The sequence below is a fragment of the Apaloderma vittatum genome, unplaced genomic scaffold (assembly GCF_000703405.1).
Source record: "Apaloderma vittatum isolate BGI_N311 unplaced genomic scaffold, ASM70340v1 scaffold21990, whole genome shotgun sequence".
Classification (NCBI taxonomy): Eukaryota; Metazoa; Chordata; class Aves; order Trogoniformes; family Trogonidae; genus Apaloderma; species Apaloderma vittatum.
The window spans coordinates 26,565-38,768 of NW_009694244.1; the positions used below are offsets into that span (position 1 = coordinate 26,565).

Sequence of the window (12,204 nt, forward strand, 5' to 3'; positions counted from 1 at the left end):
GGGTGGCTGTGGAACACAGTATCATTTGGCTGTGCTATCACTAAGAGAAGGTAGGCAACTGCAAATTAGGAATACCTAAAGCTGAAGTTTAAGTATAGCTTATCTTGGAACGGCAGCAGATTTTTCTAATGAAAGAGTAGTTCTGCTTAGCGTGCAACGTGTTGGGAAATTTTTGCCACCTCTTTAATAAATGGTTCTAAGTGAACCGATAAAAGTACCCAGAGCTTTAGAAAAACTCATTATGCAAATGAAGATACTGATGATAGACGGTAACGTTTCACAGGATGCAATTTCTTATTATATCAGTAAGCACCAAGTTAAGTGCCAAGACAGCCCCATTGTCCCATGATTTATCATGTAAAATTTAGAACTCGACTGCACAATGAGAGTCCACAAAGTTTGCATTTAATTCACAAGAAGACGGTTTCAAAAATGGCTCTTAAAATATCTTTACATCTCAAATGGGCTTTCCCCTCACCTCCTTCAAGAGGACTAGATATGAGAAAGATCTTTCAGGAGGGCTTCCACATCCTCTGGGAATCCTCTGAAATCTGCTAGTTTCGGCTGACTGCTACAGCCCTCTCAGAGCCTGGTGCCCTGTCCTACCACCCAGGCAAGCTGCAGAAGAGGAGGGTGACGGCGCAAAGTACCCCTGTGTCTCCCAGTTTCTGCTCAGCAACTCGCCTCATGAGACCTTTGAAATGCACCACCCCACACCAAGCCTGAACTTGGAGCTACTTAGACCCTCGCAGAGCCACTGGCTGAAATCAGCTGGGCTGGCTGCACCACCAGCTGCTCCGGCCTGCACCGAGGTGTCAGAGACACCATGGGGACACCAAGGCAGCCAGAGACCCAGGGCTGTCACCCCTCTCTCTCTCTCTCTATGTAACCCCAAGGACAGAAGGCCAGGGCAGCGTGGATTTGGCTTCACTTGCCTGGTGCCACGGAGGGAGTCACCCCTCTTGCAGCAAGCGTCAGGCAGCTAATGGGCTAAGCCGCCTTTGCAGGTATTTTGGCAGAAATCAGCCAGAAGAGTGAGACAACAGTCCAAAAAGGCAAGACAGCAAAGAAAAAGACCCCAGACCTTCTGATTCAGAATGGAATCACAGAATATCCATGCCTCAAAGACTATCCAATAACATGTTCCTTCTGAAAGTTCCAGGCTGCAAGAACAGAGTCCCACCACAGAACAGTCACTGTTTTCCTTCAACAACATCTTCCTTGAAGCTGGTAGTGTCAAATCTTGTCATCTGTATCCTGGCTTTACAGTGAGACTCACCAGATTTGAATACTGACAGCCTTAGAACAGATTATCATTTATTTCTGGCTTTCAGAAACACCATTGACAGCCACTGCAGCTGTCATGCTCTGCCTCTCATTTCCCTTTATCCTCAAGTACAACTTAAGGGTTGCTTTCTCTAGCACATGGATATGCCCCTCAGAGTGGATCAGGATGGTCTTAATATGGTACTCTCATCAGTAATCAGTTGGAAGAACTCAATTTTAGAAACAGAATTCATGTGCAAAGCGTGCAACAAGAAATACAGTTTACATTTGGTCATAGTGTCCTATCTTAGTTATGCTACCATGACTCACACTGAAAAGTACACATACACACACACGCACACACACATACACACACATTGATATTTATTTATATACACGCTCACACAATAAGAAAATGTCTAAGTCTGACAGTATTTCCTCCTCTTTTAGTGAAGACGGGAGTTTGGCATCTGAGGCTCTGAATCTGCTTACACCTGGGATACAGGAATGAGATACACTTCAAGTATACATCGACTGCACAGTGATAACATCGCACATGGAGTCTGACACATGCTCTCTTCAGTGGTCCAGCACCAGCACGTGGCTTAAAACCAGTTGCCCATTAAAGTAGCCAATATCCAGGACCTTTGTTTTTCAGTGTTTGCATTTCAGGCAACGCCCAAGAGCAGGGCGACAGTCTGTACAACGATAAATGTCCTTCTGTATAAACGCAGTGGTATTTAAAAGTCTGAACCAGTGCATTCCTCTCTGATATTCCTCCTCTATTCCTCTGCTGCTGTTACTCTCGTATGCACGTGAAAGTAAAAGGTAGTGGGGAAATCATTTTAGTAGAAACACAAACCCTCTCCTCTAAGTCCACAGAAGACCACTAAAAGTGTAAAATTTCCAAAATAGCTCATAGGAATTCTTCAAATACAGTATGTGTTTTCAATGGGGTTTACACAGCACACTTCACATTATTTCCACGGAAGTCTACCTTATCACTTTGTTTAATCAGACAAATATCAATAACACATAATAAAACAGCATACAATTCACAGGACACGACACATTTTACAAAACCTCTAAAACTCAGCACTGCTGCTTTTAGAAAAAATCAGAAACTCCTACTACTTACAGACATGAAATACATTTCACACTGAAATGAACAACATGATTACAAGGCTTTTTTTTTTTTTTTTACTTATTTGATGGTATTGGTTTAGGATGCATTAGTTTTCAATTAGGTTTCACAATTTTTCCTCACAGCCCCAAAAGGAAGCATTGCTAACCTGTATTTTCTCTGTGCTCTTTCAGGAAACTCGTTATTATTCAGTAAACATATTTTGGGAAAAAAGCTTTTGAAAATTTAGCTTGAATCCCTAATTGTAAAACTTGAAGAACTGGCTGATGGTAATGCTCTTAACATAATCATCGCTCAGCTTACAATGACAAATCAAAAAAATACTACAGGAGGGTACAAACACGTTAAGCCACGGGTTTGGTTTTCTCTGATGTTGATTTTTTTTTAATTTTTTTTTTTTGAAACCAACTCCTTTTCTCACCACTCTGAGAAGTCTCTGACTTACAATGCTTCAGCGGTTGTGTCTGTGGAGACAGACATGGTAACTTTGGCAATCTTAACTGTGCTCTTTATGCAGCTCTCGGCAGCCCTGTGCACGTTCGCCGCGTTGTTGGCATGTTTGTGCTGGCAGTCAGACTCCATGCTGTTGTCGAGGGGCTGCGCGGTTCCTTCGCAGGTGGGGAACATGCTGCGGAAGGCGTGTCGCAAGTCCTTGCTCCTCAGAGCGTAGATGATGGGATTCACTGTTGAATTCAGCAAACAGAGCATGCTACAGAAGGCAAAGACAGTCTTGATGAGCTTGTTCATTTTCCCAAAGACGTCGTACACCATGATGGCGAGGAGAGGACCCCAGCATATGATTAAAACGACTAGGATAAGGACCAAGGTTTTGGCTAACCTGATGTCCATACGAGTTTGGTCAGGCCTAGTGATCTGTACCTTACCATCCTCCGTGGACTGAATGATTATGCTTTTCTGCGTGCCCCGCTGAAGCATGCGAACAGCGTGGCTGTGAGCCTTCCACAGTATGTACATGTAGGCATAGACAATGAACAGCAAGAGGACGCTGGTGACCCCGATCCAGAACATCAGGTACGTCTCGTCAATGAGAGGGAATATGTCTGAACAAACAGAATTGAGCTTTTTGCAGTTCCAGCCGAGCAGAGGAAGAACGGCTATTACAATAGCGATGGTCCACATCACACAAAACGCTACGACAGCCTTTGGTCGGGTAACAATCCTTTTGTAAGCTAGTGGCCTGTGTATAGATATGTACCGGTCTATTGCCGTGAGGAAAAGGCTACCTACGGAGGCGGTGAAAGAGGCTGTAACTCCACCCAATTTGAACAAGAAGACGTTGGGGCTGTCCTTCCGGTGGAAAACATGGAAATCCACAAAACTGTAGACAAAAATCACGCTGCCCAGGAGGTCGGCCACAGCTAGGCTGCCGATGAAATGGTAGGAGGGTCTACACCGGAGGCTTCGGGAGTGGAGGATGACGCACAGGACGAGGAGGTTCTCTAGGACCGTGAAGGTGCCCAGGGTGAGCGACAGCACGGCGATGGCCAGCTGCTGGCTGGGGTTTAGAATCATAAAGCACTCCATATCCATGAAGTTCTCGCCACACTGTATGTTCTCCTCATTATCCTTAAACGTGGACAGAGACTTGTTGTAATACTCTGTGATGTTTACCTGATCTGAGGAAATAATGCTCAACAGGGGATCATCTCCCGCAGTCATTTTTTCTTGGAAAGGATCACCCCTGAAGGAAGAGAGTGGGAACTTCTGGGGATAGTATCCCAGCTTGGATGCCATATTGCCCTTCATGTCTTCGTACTGAATATCGTTGGAGCCCACGTAAAGGAGATCTGTCGTGATTGTTCGGAAAGTCGTATCTGCGAGGCCATCTAGGACTGACTTCATAACCCCAGTCTTGTTGGTTTCACAAAGGCTTGTGGGAGGGAAAAACACATCGGAGGAAATCCTAGAGAGGGAAAAGATCAGACTTCATTAAGATACACAGGGAGACAAACTCCACAAACAACTTAGTTGAACTGTGTCAAACAAATGACCCTTCTCAGTGCAGGTCCAGCCTTTGCCACCCACGGGAATCAGGGGGAGTCGAACACTTAGAAAGAAATCACCTGGATTTCACTAGCACTGAAATACACTAAGAAGTGAAGTGAAGTGAAGTGAAGTGAAGTGAAGTGAAGTGAAGTGAAGTGAAGTGAAGTGAAGTGAAGTGAAGTGAAGTGAAGTGAAGTGAAGTGAAAAATGGAGGCACATGGAACCCAATATTCCACAGGAAAGCAATTTTCACTTCTCGTCAAAACTTTCTGAGCCACTCCACCAGAAAGATATTTGTCTCCAGATCTGAACTTGGCTTCTGATTGCAAAGTATTCTGTAGACCAGTATTCCTTGGGCTTGCCTGATTTAGATAATACCAAGTGCCGCTCCAGGAGCAGCATTAAACTGAATAATAAGCTTCCATGCCTTTCTTTCAAAAGGCACTGAGAGTTTGAGGGTTTTGAAAACCTGGCAACAGAGCGGGAACAGGAACAGAGCTCATGCACTCTTAAGCTTCACAGTTCATGCAGTATGCCTGTATATTCACATTAGCCTGTTACAGGAATCTGAGGTCTACTAAGACCCTGTTATTGCAATTTGATTAGCAAAGTATTTCACCTATGTTTATAGGGATCTGGATATAGTTTCATTAGTCTATTCTTTCCTTTTGCTAAGCAAACCAAGGTAACTGGGATGTTTGAGCTATTTGGGGAAGGCGGATTGTCACCCAATCCTGTCCACAATTTTGGCAAAAGTGACCAGCACTGCTTAGTTGGTGAGCGCATCAGTGATCCATTCTGCACAGATCAGAAGCCTCAACCAGGGCAGTTTGTGCTTGCTTAGAAAACATGGCACCAAGTTCAAGTCAGAGTGCAGCGCTGGACAAAACCCCAGGCAGAAGCGACCAGAAGCTACTGCTCCTGTGAGAAGCAAGGAAACTCATCCCACTGCAGACACCTTCAAAAACATTCTGCCCCTCAAAATGTGGAGCCCAGCAGAAAGTTCCCCAGGTAGCCACTGGTCCTTGAGTCCCATCCTGCCCAGCCTTTGCTCAAGGATGATGATTAACTGTAGGGTGTAACTCCTGATCAGGGTACCCTTGGAAGACCACACTCTTACACGCATCAACACATAAGAAGGGCCTTAAACCTCTTCTTGTGCTGTGCTCCTTCATATAACTTTGCCCACATAACATACCTCGAATATGCATTGAACATCTGCTTTAGGGCCCCCAGAATGGCTGAGAGTGGTCTGAATGTAAATAAGAGCCAGAATCATTGCTTCAGTGTGTTACAGCTATTCTGCATCTGCTTCTCTATGCTTTTAGAATGGAGGAAATTGTTTGTGACACTCAAGAAATCCCAGATGCCATATGTAGGCTTGTACTGACTTATCCTGTTCACTTTACACAACTGACAATAAACGGCCAGAAAGGCCACAAGGGAGTATCTGCCAAAATCACAGAATCACAGAATGCTAGGGGTTGGAAGGGACCTCTGAAGATCACCTAGTCCAATGCCACCTGCCAGAGTAGGATCACCTAGAGTAGGTCACACAGGAACACGTCCAGGAAGGTTTTGAAAGTCTCCAGGGACCAAGGCTCCACAACCTCTCTGGGCAGCCTGTTCCAGTGCTCTGTTACCCAGAAGACTTGCATAGTAGGTACCACAGCTCAGTTTTTCCACAAAAACTAGAAGGAAGAAGGATTCCTCTCCACAACAATACCAATACTTAAAATCAGAATAAATCACGAGTGTTTCCAAAGGCAGAAATCATTTGGTTGACAAGATATCTATACTGCACTTACACATAGCATCTGAACACTCGAAGACTTTTCCCACAGTTCTTTAAAGTTTTGCATTTGGTTAGTAAGCCTAGACACTGAGTATCAAAGGGAATATATGAATCTGGACCTCCAGAAGACATTGTAACCCCAGAGCTGCAAACAAGGATGAGTATAAATAAACAACCTTTCCTGGAATAGTCTAACACACAACACATACTGGCTGTGTTAGCTTTTGCAGATATCCTTTGCTCAGCAAATAAAAATAGATTATTATTAGACAGACAATATTAAGGAATTTAATTTTGAGGGTGTGAGCAGTGAGCAAGGGAAATGTCACTGAAGCACACATTAAGAATGAACAGCAATAATCTAATACGTAAGGTACTTTTCTTCCAGAAGGTGCTTTATAGCTGTTCCTAGTAGAATTTGCAGATGTTACAGGTCTCAAAGATGTCTCTACTGACAACTGATGAATCTGCTTTGGATGAATTCTGGCAACTTTGAACATGGTAACACCAGTTTAAAACCAGAAGCAAAGAATGTGTTATTCATTTGAAAACTACCTGAAAAATATTAAATAAATCAACCAGTTCTATAAACACGTAAAGATGCCTGTGGTAGTCTCTCTTACTCCAGCTCATTTCTGACAGAAGACAGACAACCATTTTCATGATTAAAGTCACAGCCCCATGTTGTGAAGATTATGCTTGAGTAAAGCTTCAAAAAATTGTATGCAACCGAGCACTTCTGCTAGACAGAGAAACAAATTGTTATGAGGTGGCTGGTCCCTGCTGGAGTCGTGTTAAGTATAGACTTCCTTGGAAGGTGCAAGCCACTGAGCAATCCCTACCTTTGTTTGAAATACAAATGAAAGAACATGAATTCCTGCATGCTCTTTTGAAGGTGGCAGTGAGTTATGTGACAATATCACTATGCATGCATATGCTATGCTAACAACATAGTTAATGGGATCAGGAGAGGCAAGTCTTACTCTGAATTTCAATGATTTTTTTCCTTCTGTATTTTTACATCGAGATTATTACAGCAATTTCCACCTTATTGTCTCTGCAAAGAGAGTTTTCTTTGAGAGTACTTGGGAGTTCATTAGTGGTGTAGTTTCGGCTTTGGGGGATGCAGCTGACATTAATTTTGTTTTTGTTTGCTGCTGGGAATATCATAATTGGAAATTTCTAGCAGCATGTGTGCATGCACCTATTCAAGTAGCAGTTGATTTTTATTAAAGTTGCCGTAAAACAGCCATTCGCCTAATCTGGAATTGCGCTTTATGGGAATTTCGTTTATTTTAATTTAGATACTAGCTTGTCCCAGTGTAAGCTACAATTCTGAAATGCACCAAAAGGATGAGCAAGGTTTTCCATGTCTGTCTAGTGAAAACAAGAGTGGACCTTTGGCACTGCAGTTATCAAGGGGAGTCCAGGCAACAGTCTGAGGTGTTGCACGATTCTACACAGACTGGAAAGCCAATGGCAGAAGCAGTGGTCTGGTTCTTGGTCGTTTCATCTGGTTAGGTGCACGTGCCAGTGCCACACAAATTTTGGCTCTGAGCACTGCCCATGAAAATTGGACACCCCGCGCCACATGGCCACGTGGCTCTTTGCGGTTGGCTTCAAGACAACCCAAACCCATACTGCCCAAGACCTATGACCATCCGTGAAATAGCCCTGGAGTCATCGTGGCTTCTCACAGCCTCCCTGTAGGACAAGGGTCCCCTGCACAGACCTCTTCTGTCTGGAACGGGCTAGGGTGACAGCCGTATGCCACAGCAAGGTCTCCTCACGGGCAAGGCAACAGCAAGGCAGAACCTCCCTGCCCTGCTGGCATCCACTCTTCCAACAGAGCCTTTGAGTCTCCAAAGCTCTCAGCTTTGTCCCTTCCTTCGATGAGCTCCACTACCTCACTCATTTCAAAACAGCTTTAAAAAAGAACTGAAACATTGGTTAAAGATGAGGAAGAGCCCGCTCTCATGCCGGCACTCAATTTTTTTGATATATTTCCATGACTGCCTGCAGCAGTTCACAGCAAGTAATGAATTATGATTACAGATAAAGATTAAACAATAGATTACAAATTCAAGTATCTTTTATCTTGAAGACCAAAACCAGAAACCCCATAGTGAACACCATTTTAATCTTTTCTCCCATTACTGCCAGACCAGCTGTGCTAAGTGACTGCCACTAGATGGGGTGGCGTTTACAAACACACTACCTAGCTGTCTGCAGAGACCTGGATTTAACTTTACCCTTTTTTTCCAGCCTGCTTTACTGGGGTTCAGACATATGAGGTGTTAAACAACAGTTGAAGGTTGAAGGCATAACTTTGTGAGCTTTTCCCTCAAAGCAAAAGAATTAGTGAAGAGTCGAGCGGGCAAGTCTTACTACTGCTCTGCACTGTGCGGTTACACATTCCCTTAAAAGAAGCTTGGATGCTCTCAGAATACAAAGACCTCTTAAGCAAAATATAATACATATAATATGTAAAAGGCTGGTAACTCATCTCAGACAACAGGGAGAATTATACATCCCCTGGAATTCTCGCTGGCCCACAGGACCAGTTCACTCAGAGAACAACAACGTGACTTCATTAAAATGTTATTACCTACCTTCTCCTGCTGTTCTGGAGGAAAGTGAGGGCTGGAAAGTTTTTATTGTTGTCTAAAAAAAGGGCTGAATTTATTATAGTTTTTAAACCAGGATGACTGATAGATCAATTTTAATAGCCTGAACAGAAACAGTGAATACTTGTGTTCTTCCTCAGAAAGGAATTATGAGCAATACAATGATGCTGCTGATAACTGCAAAAATGTTGATGTGGCAAGAAGAGGAATCAAAACAAGAAAGGGAAATCCACAATCAAGCCTTTTTAGCTTCTATTTTAGAAAATATGTTTATCTCCATGTCTATACTTTTCTTCTATGATACCCACAGCTAATTAAGAACAGGCTAAAGGACAAGTATGTATAATTGAAACAGTTTTTGAATGCACAAAAATATGTAAATGCATTCTCCTTGCTTACACGTTATAAGACCTGTAACTTTTTCAGAGAAGGGTTTTATCTTCTGGTATATTTGCATAGTGCCCAGGACAGTGCAACTCCTACCAAACTGGGTCCACAAAGTACTACCACAGGAGAAAGGGCAGTAATTTGTTCTCATGTGTAGTCAGCTGAAAGTGTGAGAGAAATGAGATCTACCATAGTAATGGCTGGCCTCCAGGAATTAGAACTGTCCTATAAAATGAAAATTTATATGGCTAATAATTACCTTATCCCATATGGCGATGAACAATACTGCTTCGAGGACAGAACAAGGTTTCTAAACCTTGGAGAAAGAAATGTGCCGTCAGAAATGGCACTCTTTAAGACTCAATAACACCGAGCAAGGAAAAAGCAATGTTACCCCTATGCTATTTACCGTTTTACTACTCCATCTTCAACACTGTGTTACTCCTAAGCTATTAATGGCAAATATGCTGTCGCTCCTAATTCAGGAAAACTTGCATTAACTTCAGTGGGAATTTTCTCTGCGTGAGGGATTGGGAAGGAGCACAGACACTAGTTGGCGAGCAAACAAGGAATGCCATCTCCCAGTTACAGCAAGGCACTATCAGCTACAGGGTAAATTAGGGCATGCAAATACCGAACCAAATTTTGTTCTTATGTAATGCGATGATATCTTTGGCAAGCTGAAGATTAATTAGTAAGAAACCACAGCTACATGGTTATTTACGTTAATTAACATACCGTCTGCACACTAGCAAGATAGGGGCTGGATTGTTCTAATTTGGGGGCAAACTGCCCCTATGTGACACCCCTCAGCATCCAGCAGCTGACAATCTGAACTACAAAAACAAAACAAGTGGGAAAACAGAGCATTAATCAGTCACTGACAACGTTTTTAAAAAAGAAAGAACACTATTTCCTCCCTCCAAAGTTTTGTTGGTGGGATATGTGTACCAGTTTTAGCACCGGTGACTTCTAGGCACGTTAAAAAAAGAGGCTGTGCCTTACCTCCCAAACAGCCAGGGCATATGTGTATGTCTAAGATCACAGAAGTTCAGAAGTGAAGTCGAAATCCTGCTCTTTTTGCTGCAGGCAAAGGACCCAAATGTTGCTTTCCTGCAACCCAGGTGAGCAGCCTCTGCATTCTGCTGCCAGTCTCTGAACCACTCGTGTTGTTTCACGCTGGGTCAAGAGCCAAACATCCAGAAACGAAGGCACTAACCAATATTCCAGCAGGCAAGGGTGCACACTTGCTAAGTGAGAAGCTTAGCTTGAAGTCCCTTCTCTAAATTAAGCAAGCCAAGGATGTGTCTCCCACATCCCACCCAGCCGCAGGGGGAAGAGCAGGGATAGCTGCCCCATCTGCCTGTGAAAAAAAACCCCAAAGCTCCTGATTTCATTCGAAAGTCCTCAGCTTGTGAAATACAACCTCCTACACACACTCATCCTACCAAGCTGGAGACAAGATGCAGTACTGAAGTTGCAAACCAGCAAACAGACCATCGGGGTCACATTAGTGGGAAACTACATCTACCTGGTCTTCCCGGCTTTTGGGAGAAAGGAGGGAAGGCAGAGGTGGCTTTCTTAAAACCACAAAAAAAAAAAGGCATGAACACAGGAATTTAACACCTCTCACAGTTTACTTTATATATTTTAATTTCACTTCAATACACAGTTTTGGGAGAGGATGAATAGGTTTGCTGAAGTATGAAAGGCTCAGATGAAAGAGAAACAGCAAAGCAAGAGTGACCTGGTATTTGCTTAAAATCAGCTCCCATTTCCCAACACAGCAGAATGAACATGTAATACGAAAAGTTTGATACAATGCTGTGGTATTTACATTTTAAAGAAAATAGAAGATAATTCATTAAGCTGGTCAGTTTTGAACTCTCAAACTTTTTCAGAAGAGGGTTTATCTTGGATTTCAACACTTCAACAGAAATTGCTTGATTCCCAGCCCCCTTTCTAGCCATTCTCTAGTGCCAAAAGGTGCAGGCACTTACTACTGCTCAGCAGAATTGACATAAATGTTAAATGGGGATGGAGAAGCCCACCCAGGTGCAAAAGAGGTGGGGGCTGAGTGTTCAGTCTCTCGGAAGTACCTAGAAGAGACAGCAGCTTAGCACACAACGTGTAGCTGAAGGGAGAAAAGTCAGTTTACAGAGCAGAGCAGGAGATAAAAGTCCCAGGCTCCACTGGATGTTAATTGCTAAAGGTCTCCAGAAGAATGTAATGTCTAGAGGACAAAACTGGGGAAAAAAAACCCTAACACATTTCTTAGGGAAAAAAAACACACAAAGAAGAGAAAGAAGAGATAACCACTCCAAGAAAACAGCTTCCATGTAACGGACAGAGTGGATTACAAAAAGGTTAAGAATTCATTGTTGCTGCAGCAGAAAATATCAGTGAACCTTATTAAAAGAGTAAGGATTAGAGACAGAAAGGTAGCAAAAACATCTAGGCTCCAGGGAGAACACTTATAACTGCACGGAGTGCATGTCTGCCTCCTCCTCCCTCTGCAACAAACTGCAGCTATAACAAGTTTTAATCAAAGACTTTGTGAGATAGCAAGGAGATGCTGAGAGCAAAGGTAATGTGGGTTAAGTGATTGGTGTGCAGGGGATTGAGAGGAGAAAGGAAAGATAACTACTGTCCTCATACAGGTAACGACACATCTCCAGGTGAGACAGGAACAAACCTGGGAAAGGAAGACCCAAGTTGAAGGAGCCCCTGGGAGGCAGGGATGCAGATTTTAGGAAAAGAGAAGAAATGCCATTATGACTGGCTTGGGGAAAGCAGATCAGGTGAAGGAGAAAACTCATGAGAGAAAACCTCCCTCCTCCTCCGAGCTATGTGAACTTCAGAGACACCTCCGTAAGCTGAAGGATATAGCTAGTGGGATTTTCAGATCTCACGGCAAAGACAGAACAGACCCACTGCTCTGCAGGCAATGACTTGCTCTTTTTGAAAGTCCATTTCTG

General features: G+C 43.4%; 1 protein-coding gene across 2 annotated transcripts; it reads right to left on the bottom strand.

The window, feature by feature from the left end:
- Positions 1 to 1,633: 1,633 nt before the first annotated feature.
- On the bottom strand, positions 1,634 to 10,053 carry CNR1 (cannabinoid receptor 1 (brain)). 2 transcript variants are annotated; one of them, XM_009867076.1, is made up of 2 exons: positions 9,965 to 10,053; positions 1,634 to 4,334 (listed from the first exon to the last, which is right to left on the bottom strand). In XM_009867076.1, exon 2 carries the CDS (start codon positions 4,271 to 4,273, stop codon positions 2,852 to 2,854), a length of 1,422 nt encoding a protein of 473 aa, XP_009865378.1. In that variant the 5' UTR covers positions 4,274 to 4,334; positions 9,965 to 10,053; the 3' UTR covers positions 1,634 to 2,851. The 2 variants fall into 2 exon arrangements, with proteins under 2 accessions (XP_009865378.1, XP_009865370.1); XM_009867068.1 differs by lacking the exon at positions 9,965 to 10,053 and having other exon boundaries at positions 2,617 to 4,132; positions 4,208 to 4,273.
- Positions 10,054 to 12,204: the final 2,151 nt, after the last annotated feature.

Bases quoted from the DNA above. Each gene is read 5' to 3' on its own strand.
- CNR1 (XM_009867076.1), bottom strand. From the start codon at position 4,273: ATGAAGTCAGTCCTAGATGGCCTCGCAGATACGACTTTCCGAACAATC.